The 22,519-nt window shown below is 33.1% G+C and overlaps 1 protein-coding gene and 1 long non-coding RNA gene across 5 annotated transcripts in view; one reads left to right on the forward strand and one right to left on the reverse strand.

Moving 5' to 3' along the window:
- The first annotated feature begins 685 nt into the window (after positions 1-685).
- Positions 686-11,409, forward strand: LOC135843265 (uncharacterized). Its single transcript, XR_010558289.1, has 3 exons — positions 686-929; positions 1,188-1,340; positions 1,412-11,409. It is a non-coding gene; the product is annotated as an uncharacterized LOC135843265 (long non-coding RNA).
- Positions 11,410-13,812: 2,403 nt separating this feature from the next.
- LOC135845737 (protein unc-13 homolog 4B-like) overlaps positions 13,813-22,519 on the reverse strand; it is a 39,341-nt gene continuing 30,634 nt past the window's right edge. For all 4 annotated transcript variants that reach the window (XM_065364535.1, XM_065364536.1, XM_065364539.1 and 1 more), the window contains 19 exons: positions 20,785-20,851; positions 20,597-20,708; positions 20,313-20,357; positions 19,974-20,133; positions 19,705-19,884; positions 19,387-19,608; positions 19,166-19,287; positions 18,925-19,068; positions 18,697-18,834; positions 18,459-18,510; positions 16,145-16,522; positions 15,975-16,049; positions 15,781-15,888; positions 15,468-15,683; positions 15,181-15,390; positions 14,775-15,099; positions 14,580-14,700; positions 14,278-14,468; positions 13,813-14,183 (listed from right to left, as the gene is read on the reverse strand). In XM_065364535.1, coding sequence (XP_065220607.1) covers positions 14,086-14,183; positions 14,278-14,468; positions 14,580-14,700; positions 14,775-15,099; positions 15,181-15,390; positions 15,468-15,683; positions 15,781-15,888; positions 15,975-16,049; positions 16,145-16,522; positions 18,459-18,510; positions 18,697-18,834; positions 18,925-19,068; positions 19,166-19,287; positions 19,387-19,608; positions 19,705-19,884; positions 19,974-20,133; positions 20,313-20,357; positions 20,597-20,708; positions 20,785-20,851 — 2,964 coding nt within the window. In that variant the 3' untranslated portion in view covers positions 13,813-14,085. The remainder of the gene's footprint in view (positions 14,184-14,277; positions 14,469-14,579; positions 14,701-14,774; positions 15,100-15,180; positions 15,391-15,467; positions 15,684-15,780; positions 15,889-15,974; positions 16,050-16,144; positions 16,523-18,458; positions 18,511-18,696; positions 18,835-18,924; positions 19,069-19,165; positions 19,288-19,386; positions 19,609-19,704; positions 19,885-19,973; positions 20,134-20,312; positions 20,358-20,596; positions 20,709-20,784; positions 20,852-22,519) is intronic.

The following is a 22,519-nucleotide window of genomic DNA, read 5'->3' on the forward strand; positions in this document are numbered from 1 at the left end:
TTTTTTCGGAAGAAGAAGGCTCTCATTGGTTAGTTGCCAGGAGATGAAAACTCTGATTGGTCGAATTTAAAGTACGTTGAATTTTTCAGGAGGTGAAGAGATGGAAGAATTTCAACGACACGAGTCTCCTTATTTATCTACCAAAAATAATTGAACTAAACTAATCGTATTCGTATGTTCGGTATGTTGTATTTTTTTTTCAAAATAATGATCCCAAAAGTTCTACCACAATACAATGAAAATTGAAAAACATAATTTCAAAATTAATAATTAAATAAAAGTGGTGCACGCATTTTTATGCAGTGAATACGTTTACCGGAAGCGGAATATAATCATTCGAATTCGATGGTTACTTTCATCATAAAGTTTCATACAATACAAAGGTTCAACCACGATGAAAAACATAATTTCAAATATTTTTAAAAATTACTTACAAAGTAAGTGGCAGTGGTGCACACGTTTTTAAAAGTAAAATAAATCCTTACAATCCTGCATGCAAGGAAAGAAGTGAAATCTGCATAAATTGTACACTTCATTGAAATTATTTCGTTTGTTTTACTACTCGAGATTTAATTTAAAATTAGTATTTTAATGATTATTTTTCAATCCGATCAGTTTAGAAGCACAATGAAAGCGAATTTGAAGTTGTTCAAAGAACAATACTGTGAAAATACCATTACGTTTGTTTTGTTTTAAATCTCACGAGTTTTAACCTTCAAACACATTAATTAAAATATTAAAACATAATTAAAATAGAAATTATTCACAACGATTTTTGGAAAAATTTTACAATTTATTACTTATGAAATGTTCGCGTTCAACTGTGGTCATTGTTAGTTTCAAATCATACGTACTGTATGTGGTTTTAACTAATATAAGTACTTCAATTTCGACAATATTAACATTCTTTTAAAATATAAAATCAGCAGGTAGGTAATTTGGTGATAGGCATAAATAAATCTATTCATATTAATGCAAATAATTGCAAACATATTGAGGAAACTGATTTCAATGAGATCAGCTGCCATGCTTTAGTATTAGAAATATCTTCTATAGGCCTATGGTGGCCATCATGGCGGTAGAGTAGGCCCTCTAAAATAATGATAATTGTGAATAATTAGCTTGATTTGAGCTCTATGTAACAAAAAATGTGCATTATTTTCACTAACTCGCAAAATATATTGCAGGTGGAGGAAATGGATTGGTATCCGAGCCCGAGGAAAAAACATAGGCCTATACATTGGGATTGGAGGTCTAACTACATAAGTAACAATAGCTCCATTTGGCGTAAGGGTATCTTCGTTATTTTCCGGCTAAAAGAAAAAATGTTCAAATTAGAGGTAGGTACTTGTTAAATTTCGTGAATTTGAGTATCTAAGTTCAAAATTAATATTTTTCTTTACATTTTCAGAGCCATCATGCTCATATCTTCGTTTTGCCTCAGTTCTGATTCATGCGAATGTTCCCTTTGCCTATATCGTCTTTCATCAGATCTGGAGGTGTTTCTCTCCCTAGATGATCTATTGTCGTGATGCCGATCTTGACATTATATAAGTAAATAGTCACAAATTAGCTCGAGATTAATTTAATAAATATTGTTTATTGTAAGTGTTATGGACACACTTCTGCGAGACGATCGAGATCTCTTAAGCCTACGATCGCTGAACGAGTTTCTTTTGTGATCTCTTACTCTGTTTCTGAAAAACAGTGAGTGAAAATTGAATAATTTATTGGGCGTGTCGACGATTGTTAATTCGAGCCTTTCGTGAAGATCAAGAGCTCGAGTATACCCTTGAATTCAGTAGGCCTATAGCCCCTCCTTGACAGTATGTAATAATGTAAATTTAAACGAGTACTTATACCTAACACAGCAAGAAGGCGAATTTCCATTTCTATTCTCTTGCGAGCAGTTACAATTTTTGCTACGTGATCTATTGTAGAATTTTTTTACTGTTCCGTGAAGGGCTTTTGCATTCACGTCAGTTCACGTCCCGAAGATTCTATAAAATTTTTAATTTATGCTTAAAATGAACTGTGTCATTTTCGTATTATGCTCTCAATAATAAAAATATACTCAGATAATACAAAATCAAACAAGAACACAGTTTTCAGATACTACATAATTGTTTCACAATGCGATGAAAAGTACAATTTTTTAGCGAATTGGGAACTTAAAAGGAACTGAAATTCATTTTCAAAGAAAATTTCGCGAGTTCAGAAGCTCCAAGCGTGCTTTGTAAATTTAAATGGGTTAAAAAATGATAATTTATAATGACTTAATTTTTAAAGCACTCTCATTTACATTCGACGTTTAAATTGGAAACATTCTGGAGGCGTCATTTAAAACATTATTTCTAAAAACAAACCATTTTGATTTTTTAGAAATCTTTCAAAAAAAATTAATTATGTAATTGGTAATTAGAATTGAATAATTATTTTAAATTATAATAAGAATATAGAACTTTGTTCACCATTATATTCTTCAGAGTTCCCTGGCAGGTCAAACTTAAAAGTCATTACAAAATGACCAAGTCAGGGAAAGGGGGTGCAGGTGCTCAATTTTGAAAAATTTTGCATCCGTTTTTGAAGATATTTGTTCTGATTATTAGTAGTATAATACCTACTTGAGGTCAACCAATTATTTTATATATCATACATACTATAAGCACTTCATACTTACACAGGTACAATGCTAATATCCATTTCTATTCTGTTGTGAGCTGCAGTTACGTGATCTATTTGGTAAAAATTTTTCATTGTTCCGTAAAAGGCTTTTGCGTTCACGTTCCGAAGATTCTATAAAATTTCAAATTTATGCTTAAAATGAACTGGGGCATTTTCGTGTCAAGTTCTTAATAAATAAAAGTAAAAATATACCCAGATAATACGAAATGAAACAAGAACACAGTTTTCAGATACCTATTTGTTTCGCAATACGATAAAAAGTGCAATTTTTCAGCGAATTGGGAGCTTAAAATAAGGAACTGAAATTCATTTTCAAAGAAAATTTCGCGAGTTCAGAAGCTCCAAGCGTGCTTTGTAAATGTAAATGGGTTAAAAAATAATAATTTATAATGACTTAATTTTTAAAGCACTCGCTGTATACGTATGTATACGGCGTTTAAATCAGAAACATTCTGGCGGCGTCATTTAAAACAGTGGTTATTTCTAAAAACAAACCATTTTGATTTTTTGATAATCTTCCAAGGAAAAATAAAAATTAATTAATAATATCAGAATTGAATAATTTTAAATTAAAATAAGAATATAGAAATTTGTTCACCATATGACTGTATTCTTTAGAGTTCCCTAGTTGGCCAAACTTAATTCATTACAAAATGACCAAATCAGGGAAACAGGGTGCTCAATTTTGAAAAATTTTGCATCCGTTTTTGAAGATATTTGTTCTGATTAGTAACATAATATCAATATCTACTTGAAGTCAACCAATTATTTTATATAGCATACTGTACTTCATACTTACAATGATGAAGACGGTGAGGTTATTAATTATAGCAATATTCAAATTTCTTATGATTTATGAATCCAATACTCTTTGTCTTTATTAAAATACATCAATCCTATCCTATCTTTACCATGCTATCCTCCCTCTCATTTCCTTATGGAATTTGAGTGATTTTACATACAACGTCCAGTTTTTCTCAAGTTTTGGATTTAGTCATTATACCTACTTGAAAAAATGTTCTCTCAAGTTTTTTTTTTTTCATTTCAAATAAAATTGATCATTCGCGCATTTCAGAAGATGTTCGAAAATTCAAGACTGAGGGAGGGATCTTTGAAGCTGAAAATGGTATGCCCAGAAAATTTAAGCAAAAAAATATTTGAGAAAGAATTCTAACCCCCCTGCCCTCCCTCTAAGGAAAGTTATAGCAATTATGAAAATAGAGGCTGGAATTGAGAAATTATTTTAAATAAAATTGATAATAACAACAGTAGGTATCAAAATTTATGTATATAAATAGAATATATCCCCGCCATTCAATACATTACTCAATAATTTAAGTATGAATGTACATTTTGACAATGTGGTTTGGTTAAAAAACAATTGTAAAAATGGTCCATAACTGTTAATGGAGGTAAGAAATGAAAAATTATTGAAAAAAATAATGATAATTAAAGTAACAAAATTTAATGATATAGATAGAGTAAATCCCCGCCATTCAAAACATTACTCAACAATTTGAGTAGGAAACCATGATTTTGAAAATTAAGTTTGACAAAAATGAAATATTTTATATAATTTAAATGAGAAATGTATATGATTGAAAATGGTAATGCTTCAAGAAATTTGCAGTAATATTCTCTTGTCAAAAAAAAAGGGCGGACAAAACCTTTTTCTAAATTTTTTTTACTCATCATAATAAATCATTTCCCTTTCATTATGAATTACAATTTAAGAAATTTGTGGTTTTGTCCGCCCCTTTTTTTTTGGACAAGAGAATATTACTGCAAATTTCTTGAAGCATTACCATTTTCAATCATTAGTCCAGTAACTTTAGCATTGAATAGTGAATCTCTAGGTGGCAAGCTGATTTTTGGTATACTGGTCCATTTTGATGTCCTGAAAACGAATCCGAGGAGTCCCCAACTGTCCGAGGTGAGCTTTCCCCCAAATTGTGGATCTTAGCCCCCCAAAATAGGTTTTTGGCCAATATATCGAAAAATATCGACTCTAGCGCAAAAATGATTGAAGAATGTTGTTCTACGTTAAATTTTCGATCTATTGATATATCAACTGTCTTTCTCCCCCCAAGGGGGGTGGAACTACAACCATTCAAAAAAGGGGGGTTTCCTGAAAAATACATAAAGGATATAGGCGCCTGAGGGGGGTGAAATGGTCCCCGAAAGCGTTCGAGTTGATATCAGCATGGAAGGTGGGTCCCATCGAGAAACTTCCGCGTGAAAAATTTCAGATCGGCACCACCTCCCCTTTTTGGGGAACCCCCCTTTTCTGTAATTTCAATACCAATTTTCTCAGTCCCATTTCAACCGATTTTGAAAATTTTTCAGTATGTTATGTATATTCATAGTAGGTATCCCCACAAAAATTTTCAACCCCCTCCCCTCATATTTACCCCTCAAAATGGTGTGAAAATGTGCCTTGGGGAGGGTTGGGGGTAAAATGGAAATTTCGGGGAAAATGACTAAGTATTAATGAGTAGGGTGTCGTTTTCTTATGATTCGATACCGCTGAGCACAAACATGACGTCAGATTTTTTGCTACACTCATCTAGCCCTCTCCACAGCACATAGCCCCCTCAATTTATACTATTTGAAATAAGTTGAAAAACGCTATTTTGAGGAGTAAATATGAGAGGAGGAGGTTGAAAATTTTTGTGGGGATACCTACTATGAATATACATAACATACTGAAAAATTTTCAAAATCGGTTGAAATGGGGCTGAGAAAATTGGTATTGAAATTACAGAAAAGGGGGGTTCCCCAAAAAGGGGAGGTGGTGCCGATCTGAAATTTTTCACGCGGAAGTTTCTCGATGGGACCCACCTTCCATGCTGATATCAACTCGAACGCTTTCGGGGACCATTTCACCCCCCTCAGGCGCCTATATCCTTTATGTATTTTTCAGGAAACCCCCTTTTTTGAATGGTTGTAGTTCCACCCCCCTTGGGGGGAGAAAGACAGTTGATATATCAATAGATCGGAAATTTAACGTAGAACAGCATTCTTCAATCATTTTTGCGCTAGAGTCGATATTTTTCGATATATTGGCCAAAAACCTATTTTGGGGGGCTCAGATCCACAATTTGGGGGAAAGCTCACCTCGGACAGTTGGGGACTCCTCGGATTCGTTTTCAGGACATCAAAATGGACCAGTATACCAAAAATCAGCTTGCCGCCTAGAGATTCACTATAGCCCCTATTTTTTTGCTAAAGTTACTGGACTACATATACATTTCTCATTTAAATTATATAAAATATTTCATTTTTGTCAAACTATTGGTCTCTATTTTTAATTAAATGCCTAGCAAGGGGGTAGATTCCGCAAATGATATAGAGATATTTTGATTGCAAATAAATCAACACTGATTTCATACAAAATATATTCTTTAGACAAGGCTACAGGGAAAACTATAAGTTGTAGAGAGCTGAAATTTTAAATATAGGTACCTTGAACATAGGACTAGTGCCTTTTGTTATTTTCGGGAAATTTTAAACATTTTTAGGGGGTCAAAAACGAGGAAAAAGAGTGAAAATTGAGAATTTTAAAATTTTCTCGACGACAATGTCTTGATTAAGACGATTCATAACAGTATTCAAAATTTCATCAAAATCCGTTCAGTAGTTTTGCCATAAAACAGCTTACAAAAAATTCTGCTATAAATTTAGGGTAAATGCAAAATGTATTTTCGTATCTTAAAAACTATTCAACATACAGTATTGGTTTTGGTGTACCTAGATAGAGCTAGTAAAAATAAGCCTAGGTACTATTTCATTTTGTATTAAAAATGTACCGTTTACGAGATACATAATTTTTAAAATAAATTTCTAAATCATTACAGAATAATAAGCAGTGCACGCTCGGCCGTATATCGGACATTCTCGGCCTTTTCCGTGGATTTCCATGGAAATCTCGGAACGGGAGGGCGGGGGGGGGGGCACGAGCGTGCCGCTTAGATCGATTCTGAAACTTGAAGGCCCGAAATTGGTAGGAATCAATAGGTAACTTCACATTACTTATTATGTACATACAATTTTTCGTACCTACTTTTTTTTCAATACTGGAAGAGGAGGTTCGTATTTGAATTTTGAAAAATGAATAAGTAAATACTTTATATTATTTTTGTGAAAAATTGAATTTTTTGACAGTTTTTGTATTCGCCTTTTGTGTGCTGGGCGGTTTTCCCTTCAGGGTCCCGTCAGCGCGCATGCGTGAAAACTTGCAAATTTTTCACATGTAAATATTGTAAATGAGTGTTCCATGGGTATCTAACTATCTATCTGCCACTCCTACTCTGTATAAGTACGTAGGTAAAATAATAGATTAGATTTTGTGACCATACCCGGGATTTTTTTAAAAACCATTTACACACTATACTTATAGACGGCTACCTAGCCGCCAAGTCTATAATTGGGGCCTTGGAAGTCTAGTCGGGCGGCAGCCGCCATGTCTACAATTACGTGTTAAATAAAATTAAAAATTAAATTAATTACTTACTATTATTTTTAATTGAGTTTGTTGTCTGAATCTTTAGAAATATTGAAATTGAAACGAAGAGTTGCTTGGGAGGTAGAATTTTTACTTTCGCAATTCCAGAATTTAAATTTTTAAAAAAAATGAATACAGTTTTTATTTGAAAAATAACAAAACAGTTTGCAATGAATGTAGGGTGTATGTATGAAAAAATTAGCAAAAAAAAAAAAAAAAAAAAAAAACAGAAAAATTATGGGAATTACCTAATAAATCCAACAAAAAATGAAATTCCCCTAGAGTATGAAAGAGGAATGAAAAACAAGAAATGAAAAAAATTGATGAATAAAACAATAAAAAAATATGATATTAAATATGAAAACAATAATTAGCAAAGGAAATTGAGAGACATCAAAATGAAAAAAAAAACCAACTAAAATTAAATCTGAAAACTAAAATGCAAAAATAAAACTGAAAACAGAAAATTGAAAATTATAAATGAAAACAAGAAGAAATCATGATAATAAAGTGAAAACAAACAAAGAAAATTTAAAGATATCAAAACAAAAAATAAATAAAATTGAATCGAAAACCAAAAATGCAAAAAGTAAACTGAAAACAAAAAATGAAAAAATGAAAAATGGAAGCCTTGATAGGAGATAGTACATGTGAAAATGTAGGTAATGAAAAACTGAAGAAATGGTTAGAAGGGTCTCACAGTAGTACATTCCAGTCGATCAAGCTGTTGAAAGCGATTTTGTGTATGAATGATTCCCATTCTGGACACTATTACAAAGAAATTTCGTCACAGTGTCCATTTTTCCTCCCCCCTTCCCATTTTTCTGAGGTGCACCATCCCAATATTAGTAACTGGTGTATTGTTTTCCCATGAAAAAGAATTTCCAATAAAAATGTTCCTTAATAACATTAGTATATAGTGATAATAACAATTTTCTAAAATAAGAAAAATATTGTACGGTATAAAACACTGCATAGGTAGGCTACATAAAAATTACTTGCTACTGAATAATATTGCTACTACATTAATGCCCAGAAAATGCCTTCTGGTGGTACATTTAATTGCGTTATGAGTATTTCTGTTATATTAAATGAAGGCATCTGTAACAAATCACAACCAAACATTCATTAACATCAGAGAGCTGTGGGACCCAAACGATTTCGGGATAGGATTTCGGTTTTGGGATTGAAAATTTTTCAGTTTAGGATTGAATTCATTTCGGGATTGAATTCGTTTCGGGATTAGTTCTTCAAATTTTTATTTCGGTTTCGGGTTTTGGTTCTGGGTTGAATCCGTTTCGGTTTCGGCCTTCGGGAATTTCATTTCAATTTTCAACCAATTTTGAGCCCAAATTCACTATTGGACCTTGCAGGGGTCTAAAAAATGGGAGGTTTTGACGTGAAAAATCTAGTGGAGTGATTAGTTTGATCATAATTACTTATATGATAGGTACCTATATTTATAAACACAAAAATAATGCTCAAATGAGGCGTTTATTCTTCTTTTTTATAGTATACGAACACTGGAATTAGTGGTGACGCACCTCCAGTGTTCTGTTTATGGAAGGATGAATAAATACAAATACCATGTACTTGGTCGCAAAACAGAAACTTAGCAGTTAAAACGGTGGTCTTCTTATGTGGCCCAGACTAATAAAAGGGTCTCAGTAGTACATTATTCCAATTGATCAAGCTTTTAAAAGCGATTTTATGAATGATTCTCATTCTATAGGCACTACTAGGTACAAGGAAATTTCGTCACAGAGTCCATTTTTCCTCCCCATCCCCATTTTCCTAGGATGCATCCACCCAATATAAGTAACTGGTGTATTGTCTTCCCATGAAAAAAATTTTCCAATCTACAATTTCGGTTCGTAGAAAATTTTCATTTCAGGCTCTCCTTTTCCATCAAATTCGAACCATTTCTCACAAAAAAAAATCGTTAAAATTCTTATTTTGCGATTTTACAAAACGTTTTAGAAATAGAGTAAAATTTAACGCAACAAAATGTGTTCAGAATAAAATCACTTTTTGAAAGAGCCATACATATATCGATAATTTTTCTCATCCCTCCCCATACCCCTACCCATCCTAGTAAACCCAGTCCCCCTCTCAAAAAAATACAAATACATATTGTTTCAATCAAAGGAGTGTTTAAATAAAAGTTATGTATTTCTCTTCTCACTTTCTCAGAGCCCAATCTGAAGTAAATCACTCCCCTATTTTACAGTAATTACGAATTGCACATAATTATGCAGCATATAATTTTACTCCATTAATAATTTTAAGTTGTAATATTCTTTTGGAGTATTAGTACCTATTATTTTCGTTTTTGGGGGGGGGGGGAGGGGGGAATCTGTTACATATTTAACTAACTCGGTTAATACAAACTACTAGCAATTCTCTCCATAAATACCCAATGAGTGCTTCATAGATGGAACTGGCAACTAGCTACATACAAGCAACCTCATCACAATGATACGAAAATTATGAGTAGTACGTTGCTCAGTTATTGGCTGGAATCAGCAAACATATCAAAAAAGTTTGATTTGGTTGCCAAGTTGGACTGCTGAGAAAGAATTAAAAATGAATGTGGGGTGTATAGGATGAAAAAACGAGTAAAAAAACAATAAAAAATTAAAACAGAAAAATTATGGGAGTTAATAAATCCAATAAAAAATTAAATTCCCCTATAGTATAAAAGAGGAATGAGAAACAAGAAATGAAAAAAATTGATGAATAAAACAATAAAAAAATATGATATTAAAAGTGAAAACAATATAATCAGCAAAGAAAATTGAACGACAATAACGACATCAAAATGAAAAAAAAACAACCAAAATTAAATCTGAAAACTAAAATGCAAAAATAAAACTGAAAACAGAAAATTGAAAATTATAAATGAAAACAAGAAGAAATCATGCTAATAAAGTGAAAACAAACAAAGAAAAAATTTAAAAATATCAAAACAAAAAATAAATAAAATTGAATCGAAAACCAAAAATGCAAAAAGTACCTAATTAAACTGAAAACAAAAAATTAAAAATGAAAGCCTTAATACAAGTAGGAGATAGTCAATGTGAAATTGTAATGAAAAATTGAAGAAATGGTTAGAAGGGTCTCAGTAGTAACTAGTATGTATGCATTCCAGTCGATCAAGCTGTTGAAAAAGCGATTTTGTGTATGAATGATTCCTATTCTGGACACTATTACAAAGAAATTTCGTCACAGTGTCCATTTTTTCCTCCCCCTTTCCCATTTTTCTAGGGTTCACCCACCCAATATTAGTAACTGGTGTATTGTTTTCCCATGAAAAAAAATTTCCAATAAAAATGTTCCTTACCTAATAACATATATTAGGTATATGTAGTTATAGTAACAATTTTCTAGAATAATAAAAGTGTTGTACAGTATAAAACACTGCATAGGTAGGCTACATAAAAATTACTTGCTACTGAATAATATTTAGGTACTTACATTATTTTACGGTTTTGGATAACATTCCACCCATCTTTACCATAATTTATTTCTGAATTTTCTTCATTGGGCCTTTCATTTTTGGAAAATAACATATGTGACCCGCTCTGACAAAATCGACCATTTCGACGAAAAAAAGTGTCCAAAATAATGACGTTTAAAATGAGTTTTAAGGGTTGAAAGATCAGATTTTTGAGAAAAAAACATTTTTTGAAATTTTGTCGAAACGGTCGATTTTGTCAGAGCGGGTCACATATGAATACATAGTTATAATAACAATCTTCTAGAATAAGAAAAATGTTGTACAATATTATATAAAACACTGCATAGGTACATAAAAATCACTTCTTATGCTACCTACTGAATAATATTTAGGTACTTACATAAGGTTTTGGATAACATTCCACCCATCTTTACCATAATTTAATTGTAACTTTCCTTCGTTGGACCTTTCATTTTTTTTTTTTTTGAACTTATGGAAAATAAAATATGAATACATAGGTAATCAAAGAAGTGTTTAAATAAGAGTGATGTATTTCTCACTTTCTCAGAGTCCAATCTGAAGTAAATGAGTTCCTCATTTTACAGTAATTACGAATTGCACATAATTATGCAAGCATATAATTTTACTCCATTGATAATATCTTAAGTTGTAATATTCTTCTGGAGTAGGTAATTAGTACCTAGTGTATAAGTAAAGCATATTGTTCCTTTCAATTAATATAACTTCATATTTGTTGAAATTATTACTTACGTCTTCGTGTGAAATGACTGACTTAGGTATTCTACAAATCGGAAGTAGTTGTGCTTGTGCTTTTGTCAAATGAAACGGTGACATAAATCGTTTTATAGTAAGTTCAAGTTGGAAGTTTTTATTCATTATTCGTATTAGTACATCACATACTTACAGTCATTTTAGCAAAATTTTTAGTCGAACCTCGGCAAAATTAGGGGAAAGCTGAATTTCACATTATTCGTTCAGATTTGTCTCTAAAATAACCCATAAAAAGTTGCACCCCGCAAGAGGTCATTAACCTTTGCCGATACAGGTTTTTCGGCTCTATCGCCGACATGAAGGGTCCGAGAGAAAAAATGTTTAAACAAAAATTGTTCTACTCTAAATTTACTAGCAGCATGGCCAGTTCAGCTTTTCCCTAAATGGAGATTTCGCCCCTACTAAAGAGAGGGTAAAGTTGTAAATTTTATGAAAATTGTTTTTAAAAATGAAAATCGACCACTCGAATCGATTAGAAACTGTTTCAAACCATTTTGAGCAGTTTTGATTCCTCCAGCAGAGTTTTGAAAATTGAAATTTCCACGAGATTTCATCCACAGCAGTTGGAAAGCTAAAATTCATTTCGTAAACCAATTTCAACACGCTAGGGAGTCGACTGTAAGTAGATTTCAAGTCTTTTTGGAGCCTCCAGTGACTTTTTGGAAATTACTGGAGCCTCCAGCAGATATTTCAATGCTCGAAATTTCCATAAAAATTTACCAAACAGAGTTGGAAATCCAAAATTCACTCTGTACTCCAGTTTTAATACGCTATCAAGTCGACTGCACGTTGGTTCAAGTCATTTTGGAGCCTCCGGCGACTTTTCGAAAATTCCTAGAGCCTCCAACAGATTTTAGAAACGTAAAACTTCATAAAAAGCAGTTGGAAAGCTAAAATTCACTCTGTAAACTAATCTCAATACACTGTGAAGTCGACTACCGGTAGATTTCAAGTCGTTTTGGAGCATCCAGCGACTTTTTGGAAATTACCGGAGCCTCCAGTAGATTTTTCAATGCTCAAAATTTCCATAAAATTTTACCAAACAGAGACACCCATTTTTGACATTATTCTGAGGTGGATCGCAGGCACTTTCAATCCGTTTTGGAGCCTCCAGCAGATTTTTAGAAACTTCTGTTTTTCAAAAAATGTCACAAAATGTGTCCGAATCAACTTTCAACTTTCCAACTCCATCTGATGAAATTTTGTAGAAATTGCAAATTTCAAAAATTTACTGGAGGCTCCAAGAATTTTCAAAAAGTCGCTGGTGGCCACCAAATGACTCAAATCCACCAGCAGTCGACTTAATAGCGTGTATAAATTGGATTGCAGCGTTAATTTCCGCTTCCCAACCTTATTGAATGAAATTTTGTGGGATTTTCAAGTTTAAAAAATGGGCTGGAGGCTCCAGAATTGCTCAAAATGGTTTGAAATCGGTTCCAATCGATTTGGCAGGTCGAAAATAGCGTATATTCCAATTTTCAGCTGTCTAGTTCAATTTGGTAAAATTTTGATTTTTTTTCTCATTTTTGGCCTAAATTTGATTTTCAAAAATTCACCAAAAATCGAAAAATATATTTTAACTGAACTGGTCATGCTTATAGGAAATTTGACGTAGAATAATTTTAGTTCAATCAATTTTTCCCCTCCGACCACCCTTCATGTCGGCGATAGAGCCGAAAAACCTGAATCGTCAAAGGTTAATGGCCTCTTGCGGGTTGTTTTAGAGACCAATCTGAACAAATAATGTGAAATTCAGCTTTCCCCTAATTTTTCCGAGGTTCGACAAAAAATTTTGCTAAAATGACTGTACTAATGAACCGGTCACAATCCTAGTCCAAAATTTAGAAAAAAAATTGGAGAAGCGAATGAACATTCTGAAAAATTTGAAAATGAATATTTTAAATAATTCAAGACATTTTGACTTAAATACGTTCGACTCAAAAAAAAAAGTCTCATCTTTTAAAAAATAAACATGTCGAGAGTGCGTCGAGTCGTCGAGAAGGATTAGAGTAAAAACAGAAATCCTGTTTACGAAGTCAGATGCAATTGTATCGTATTTACGGCGAACCGTGTATGCAATTTAACTAACACATGAGCATCTCGGCGTTAGACGTACTACCAGTTCGTGATCTTATGATCCGTGATGTGCGAATGAGATGTTTTAAGATAGGTAAAACATTCCTCGCAATGAATTGCAACACAGAATTTCGTTTAAAATTTTTATTTTTTCAAAAATTGTCATTGATAAGATCATTTACTTAATTTCATTCAGAAGATGATAAATGACTGCGAAATTTCTCGATCTGGTTTTCGATCAAAAAATATTTACAATAAAACATAGACTACATAAGTACACATTTCAACCACGGAATTACGAGCAAAGAATTTATTCGTCTGTTTCTTAAAATATATAATAATAATAAAAACACAGTTAGGTAAACACACAAATCATGTGCATGGCTAACATCTTATAGTAATATAAATGAAAAACATATAGGACTATATCTTATTTAAAAATGCCACAAAGTAACAAAATTCACAAAATTTAAAATTCAGTACGATAAAAAATACTTAGCTTACATACATTAACAGAGAAAAAAAAGAGTAATCGTTAAAAAAAAATTATTCAGAGTCATTATTTTAATCAATGAGGAACTTCCATCCTGCTTTTTTGTTTCTTCACAAAATCTCTGGCTAATTTATCGCCGCTTCGGTAATCCAACGCTTTCAAAATATCACTCTCTGTAACATCGGTAGGTAAATGAAAAATCATAATCGTTTCGATAAATTTGATGACATGAATATGTAGCATAAAATTTCAAAGCGTAAAGTTTACCAGTGTTTTTGGGACGATTTAGCTTCAAGTTTCTCATTTTTGGATATTTATTCGGTTCTACTTTATCGACATCGTTCAAAGGTACGAATGCTTCAGCCATGTAATCGTTAGTGGCGCCGAATAAATCTTGATCTTTCATCACAAACATTACTAGTGCATCTTTAATTTTAGCTTGGTCATTTGCAAGTGTTCTGGAAGAAAGGATAAAAAGGTAAATATTAAGTATAGGTATGTAGATATAGGTATTTAGCCGAGTTCAAAGATGATAAAAGGAGTAAGGAGATAGGTAATCTTCTACTTACATGGTGAATTTTTCTTCAAACAAGGGGAATAAAGTTTTCTTATGAACTTTGGTCTTATATTTATGAGTAGGGAATTTATGTTTAGGTATCAGTCGAATGCTGACGAATGGATCACTCGAACCTGTAAAAATTAGCACGGTTTGTAAAATTCATTTTAAAAAAATCAATCAGATGAAAAAACTGTCTCCAACTCACCGTTCGAATCCATTGAACGAAGATTGGAAGCATTCAGAACATCGACGATTAATTTATCTTGATCGAGTTGTAATTGCACCGTCATCATACCATCTTCCGACTTTTCTAATTTCGTTTGTTCGTCTAATCGTTCCATATAATATTGATGTATCAGCTCTGGCGTCTCCATACCATAAATAGTCAAAATTCGTTCAACTTTGCCCAAGATATCGTTCAATTTTTTATTCTCTTCTTCTTGATTGTTTTTCTCGTCGATTTTGAAAAATCCGATCAAAATGTGAAGCGTTTCTTGTAAATTATGGAAGTACGAAGGCGGTCGTCTTTTCTGTTATGGAAAATAATATTCATAATTTTATTATCAATGGTTCAAAGAGATTGTTTTTATAGGTAACTAAAGCTCACTTACATCGATACCATTTTGCACCATAGCGAATAAAACATTCGAGATTCTTTCCCAAATAACGTCCAAAAAACGATTAAAATTATCGGCGTTCAGTTTAGAATTCAACGTTGTTAAATTCTCGTCCAAATACGACATCAAACGATCAATAACGTTGGTTTGTTGATGTAATAATTCAGCTCCCTCTTGAAGGAATCTCGTCATTGATGGTTCCATCTAAATGGAAATTACAAAATCAGCTCAACGAATTCTTAAATTTATAATACGACGAAAAGATGAGATCGTATTGTTACCTTTGTAGTCAACGTTTCCGATAATTCGGATATTTTATGACCAACATTTTCCACAGCGTTGGACATCACTAGTTCTAAGGTCTGGCGACAGTGTTCTGCTGACGCTGTACTTTTGAAATCTGATAACGAATTTAGAAGTTTATCCAAACCTAATCCTTTGACGAACGGATGAATACTGTGATGTATATAGTCTATATTATTAATGGCTACACACCACTGAGGGAGAAAAAAATCGATGATTAGGAAATCTGATAAGAACAATTTTTATTTTAAAGTGATTTCGGTGATAGGTACGAAATAGAGCGGGTCCTACCTCAGATGTGACTTCAAATTTTTTCTCATAAGCAGTTTGAGTTTCTCCCATACCATCTACTTTGGCAGCCACTCGATCTGCATAATGAATCGATGATTTGCAAATATCCTAAATCACAATAATATTCGTTAGTTTATCGTAGATATTACCTAATCATTTCTTCAGAGCAGTTTAAGAGAAAAAAAAATTCTTACGTCGATAATTTTCGCCATAAATGTGTAAGAGCCTTCAATATCAGGCCATGCCAACTGTTCCCAAAATGTTTTAACCTAAAAATACAGTTTCATTTATTAAACGTTTTCTTATATAAGTACATTTCATTCGGAGTTCGTAATTATCTGGTTCACTAGAAAATCAAACTTACTTGTTGAAATATACCCATCGTATCGATCGCAGAGCTACTGTATTGAACAGTCGAATCAACCGGCATGAAATCATCCAATTCAACTGCTTTATCTATCCTTTGTAAAGCCTTAAACGCAGCTATATCCAACCACCTGACAACCCCAGGGAAGAACCACGAGTAAAATTTACGTAACGGGAACGTTTCAAAAACATCGTCATTATCGAAAAGAGTAGCTCCAGTTCTTTCGATTGCCTGGAGTGCCAAGAACAACTCGAACATGGTGGTGCCCATCGAGAGAGGATCGTTATTAGCATCTTTGTCGTTACGTTTTTCGAAATCCAAAGGTTTCATCATCATGCACATATCAGTTACGATTCCTTCGACTAGTTCGGCAACCTGAGTTAAAAAAAAAAAAAAAAAAAAAAAAAATGAAAAGAATTAGATTAAATAAGTATGAGATAAAGATTATATACCTACTATAGTATAGGACATAGGTACAGTCATTTTCGCAAAATTTTTAATCGAACCTTGGCAAAATTAGGGGAAAGCTGAATTTCACATTATTTGTTCAGATTGGTCTATAAAACAACCCATCAAAAGTTGCACCCCGCAAGAGGTCATTAACCTTTGCCGATACAGGTTTTTCGGCTGTATTACCGACATGAAGGGTCCGAGAGGGAAAATGTTCAAACAAAAATTGTTCTACGCTAAATTTACTACCAGCATGACTAGTTCAGCTTTTCCCAAAATGGCGATTCCAATTCCAACCTTACTAAGGAGGGGGTAAAGTTGTTGATTTTATGAAAATTGTTTTTAAAAATGAAAATCGACCATTTAAAATGTGAACTCGATTCACGGTAAACCCGAAAATATTTTGACCTATGTTGCACACTGCAACTTGTCGGCCACCCCCCGCAAGAGGTCATTAACCTTTGTCAATCTATACGTTTTTCGGCTATATCGCCGAAATGAAGGGTGGTCGAAGGGAAAAAAGTGATTGAACTAAAATTATTCAACGTCCAATTTCCTATAAGCAAGACCAGTTCAGTTAAAATATATTTTTCGATTTTGGCGAATTTTTAAAAATCAAATTTAGGCCAAAAATAAGAAAAAAAAAATCAAAATTTTACCAAATTGAACTAGAAATCTGAAAATTTGGATATACGCTATTTCCGACCTGCCAAATCGATTGGAAACGATTTCAAACCATTTTGAGCAATTCTGGAGCCTCCAGCACATTTTTGAAACTTGAAAATCCCACAACATTTCATTCAATAAGATTGGGAAGCGAAAATTAACGCTGCAATCCAATTTATACACGCTATTAAGTCGACTGCTGGTGGGTTTGAGTCATTTGGTAGCCACTAGCGACTATTTGAAAATTCTTGGAGCCTCCAGTAGATTTTTGAAACTTGAAATTTCTACAAAATTTCATCAAATGGAGTTGGAAAGCTGAAAGTTGATTCGGACACATTTTGTGACATTTTTTGAAAAACAGAAGTTTCTAAAAATCTGCTGGAGACTCCAAAACGGATTGAAACTGCCTGCGATCCACCTCAGAATAATGTCAAAAATGAAGTGTCTCTGTTTGGTAAAATTTTATGGAAATTTTGAGCATTGGAAAATCTACTGGAGGCTCCGGTAATTTCCAAAAAGTCGCTGGATGCTCCAAAACCACTTGAAATCTACCGGTAGTCGACTTCATAGTGTACTAAAATTAGTTTACAGAGTGAATTTTAGCTTTCCAACTGCTTTTTATGAAATTTTACGTTTCTAAAATCTGTTTGAGGCTCTAGGAATTTTCGAAAAGTCGCTGAGGCTCCAAAATGACTTGAACCAACTTGCAGTCGACTTGATAGCGTATTAAAATTGGAGTGCAAAGTGAATTTTGGATTTCCAACTTTGTTTGGTAAATTTTTATGGAAATTTCGAGCATTGAAATATCTGCTGAAGGCTCCAGGAATTTCCAAAAAGTACCTGGAGGCCCCAAAACGACTTGAAATCTACTTGCAGTCGACTCCCTAGCGTGTTGAAATTAGTTTACGGAATAAATTTTAGCTTTCCAACTGCTTTTGATGAAATTTTGTGGAAATTTCAAGTTTCAAAAATCTGCTGGAGTCTCTAGAACTGCTCAAAATGGTTTGAAATCGTTTCTAATCGGTTTGGCAGGTTGAAAATAGGATACATCTCAAATTTCATCCGTCTAGGTCAAATTTTAGTTCAGTCACTTATCTCCGACCCTCAATTTCGGCGATGTAGCAGAAAAACGTGCCAAAATGACTGTACTAATACCTAATAGAGTTGAAAATAGGCAATGTAAAATGCTACTTACGTTCGATTGGTAAACTGCGAATAGTGTTTTTGCATAAGGGAAGTTCAGTCTCCTGAAAAAATAAATTACGTAGCTTGAAAATACCTATTTTTAGAAAATATGCACTGATAAGATAGCGAGGTTCATTTCTACGTTTAAACTATTCGCCCCTTTCGGTATCAAAATAGGCAAATTCATCGACATTCGTTCTGTTCGAGTTGCTTCGTTTTCAAATCAGGAAGAAAATAATAAAACTTACTCTTTGAATAACATCTCATGGAACTTCCTCGCACCATCAAGATCTAAACCGATCAGTTGGGCTACTTTCACCAAGTATTTTAATTGTGCGTCTTCGGTATTGCTTTCTGGACGGTTATGATTTACTAAATATTCAAACCTACGACATTTCAAAGTATTGATTAATTTAGATATTACCTATTTTATTTTATTCGTGGATCTTGAAATATTTATAATTATTGTAACATACCAGTCACAAGCTCCATGGACCACAGCCTCGTGTAACACAGATTTTACGGTAAGGTTATCTATTGTAGCAACCCATGCATAGGATTCGGGTGGGAATAAATTAAAGTCCGACGGTACACTACAGCTAGTGAGATCTTGAATTATACTAGAATAAAATCGGTCAATTAGTTATCATAATTAAACATTAAATAGGTACATATAAATATATATTTTTTTGAAATGAAAAAATCGTATTTTTTTACCTTAAAATAGCGTCTAATTGTGCCAAAACTGCTTTATCACTTGGAGTAGATTTACGAATTTTTCTTATATTATTATAGCACGATGGTAAAACTTTTCTAGCCGCGTTCCAAAAATGTTTAACCTAAATATTAAAAGTTCAATAATTAATATTGGCAAAGATAAAAAATTAATAATTAGCATATCTCAAAAAAAAAAAAATTCATCGAAGCCCAAAACCTACCTCAGTATCAGTAAGCAACTGATCTTTCATCGATTTCACGAGCAAACTCGACAAATTGGCAAGAACTCCGAAATTAATCTGTTTATTTTGATGAATATTCACATACTCGACCCATTTAGCGATCAGATCGTCTGTAAGGCCCAAATTACATTGAGCTAAATGCTGTCTTAAAATTATTTCACCCTCTGGACAGAAAACACCGTCCCATGTCGTCGGTTCGAACTAAATTGAAACAAATAATCGTTCTTAATTATATATTTTCATCAAAAGCAACCCAAAAATGCTGACGTAAGCAGCGTATTTAAAGTGTCTTCTTACCCCTTCTTGTTTCATTTGATGTTGTAAAAGAGTTTTAACTAAATAACGATGCTCTTCGAGAGCTACGACTTCGTCTTTCTCAGAACCAAAAATCATTTTCAGCAAGATCATGCCTTTGCCGGCACCTTTGCCTCGTTTTTGTAACTTGAACCAAGCCATTTGACCATTGGCTGGTATGTTCTGCGGCAAACAAATAAAAATATGTTTAATATTAAACGTCGAATGAGTGATTATTCAATTATAATGTAGGTAGCTTTGTATTATTTTACTTTTAATGTTATTTGAGCAGATCCAATAAGTTCATTGTCATGATTTCCACTTGCAACAGTTTGAGCGAATTCTTTAACAAATTTTTTAATGCCTCGAAAACCTTTAACGTCTGAAATTTTAGTCACTTTTTCTTTCAAGCTTTCAGCAGCGTCGAAATCCCTGTGAATTAAAAATTCATAAATTTTACGTACCTACTTACTAAATGTTTTAATGTTTCATTACCTATCTTACATTTTTTTTCATTTTTTTTTTTTTTTTTTTTTTAATTGTTAAAATGCTACATTAATCGAATATTCCTATACATTGAAGTAGGTAAACATATTTTCGATAATACTCACCATACTTCAAAATGCAGCACATCCTGAGTAGGCGAAGCAACAGGTCTGTATAGAAAGAACACAAATATTAACATCAAGGTTTCTCGATGAGAAAATAAATAACACTAATACCTAAATTACAACATAGTTACATGGATATGCACTCAGTATTTAAACAGAAAAAAAAACCACGTCATGGAACCATAAATCGTTAATTAATCAATTCAATACCTACTAAGAACGTATACAAACACGTGTTTGGAGCAATACAAACGTTTAGTATAGAGAAAAAAATTCACACTTACAATTTAAAATTTTCCTCCCAGACTGGCTGCAAGGTTTCTTTTTTCACAGATGTTGTAAAACGATTGGTTTGAGACGATGAAATCCACAACGTGCAATAAGGATCACTTAGACCTGAAATTAAATGCGAGATGAAATCGATGTCCTTCGGTGAAATTTGTTACGTTTGGTTGAGAACAATTACGAGTACCATTAGCATCCTTGGGAGTTAACTCTTTAGCTTCGATGACGTCTACTTTTAGTACCATTTTGGGAACCTGTAACGAATATATTTTTTACATTAGTATATAATTCAGCAAAGTAAATGTAAGTATCTATGTAATTTTTGAGACCTAGATTAGATCTACGCAAGATGTAAGAAGTTACAAGACGTACACATTATTCGCTATACATATCATATTTTTTCAGATGTGGTTTTTTTTATTCATCGTCACGCCAATTTAACGATATTTTTCGTATTTTGTATCACGATGAGGAGCTCCCCCCTTCCCTTCTATGCGTCATCATGCAGTGCAAATATAATTCGCATTTTTATAATACTGTACGTTTTCGGATGACACCTCAAGTAATACCTACAAAGTACAATACATGAAGTAGGTAGGTACATAAAAGTACCTCATAAACCCAACACTGTTCAGGTGAACGCGATTATTAGGCAGGTATTCGTAATTCAATCTCCATTGTTCTCTGATTTCAAGTACTACCACCTCGCATTATAATTTACCCAAAACACGAAGTTAATTTTTACGCAAAAAACCACGTAATTTCCAACTCCCAACCCTCACCATGATCCAAGTACACAGATATACATATACGAGCACTCGAGAAGATAATTACGCATTTTAATGGTAACTCGTTCCTATATACGATTTCCTTCATCCTCATCCGACCATCAATTACCGATGTAGGTACTCTGTTACATACAATTGTCCAACTACATATACCAGTGAAAATTTTTTTTATAGCAATTCGTTCGAGTAATTACTTGGTTACAATTGCGCCGTACTTATTTTTCGGTAGTTTGTGGGTACTGGAATAGCGATGAGTCACATTCGATGTGGAATGGACGCGACTATATGGTATGGTACCCCACGTTATTTGGAATCATCGTCACCATAAGGTTATAAATCTATCCACTATCCGCCTCTAACTCACGTTTTTTCTATAGATAAAAATACCTATGCACAAAATATCCTAATTTGGTTTGATGTATCGTAATGTACGAGTATTTGTCGTTCTAAAAATGAGTGTTGCATAGAGAATTTGCTGTTTTTTTTTTGGTCGAGTCTGGTCGTCTGCTGATTTCATTTCTTAATTATTTTCTTCATTGCTAAAAATATAAGTTGCTTATTTCGAAATTGAAATTTTTAGTATCAATTTCAATATAATTTTTGAAAAAAAAAATGAAAAAATCAATTTACAATAAAACAGTCTATCTTTAAAACTGAAGGAGCAATTATAAGCTCAAATTTTCAAATGTCAACTCAATAAAAAAAAAGCGATTTTGAAAGTCATCTCTTTCGATTTTGCTCACATTTTTTTTACAATATATACCCACCCAGTAAGTAAGAACTCCGCAATTAGTTTGATCCCAGCCCCCTCAGGGGGGTGGGTGGAGGGGCTTCCATTATTGTCTCGAGGTACTCAACTTCAACAGCCCATTTCTCCAAAACTATGATACTTTGATCAAAACTGGTTTCACAGTTCGAAAGGGCATTGCATTTAGAACTTTTTAAGCATTTTGAAATTTTCAAAAGTTGAAAGCTGAACTTTCAAATTAAAAGTTCAAATTTCAAAATAGCGCTGTAAGTGGGAGCTACCGTTTAAAATTTTGAAAAAATTTCCATAGATGTACCTTTTGATGCTTTTTCGAAATATTCAAGTTTCGAGATGGGATCTCTTAATGGAGGGGGAGCACCCCCACC

This window comes from Planococcus citri, chromosome 4 (assembly GCF_950023065.1).
Source record: "Planococcus citri chromosome 4, ihPlaCitr1.1, whole genome shotgun sequence".
NCBI classification, from domain to species: domain Eukaryota; kingdom Metazoa; phylum Arthropoda; class Insecta; order Hemiptera; family Pseudococcidae; genus Planococcus; species Planococcus citri.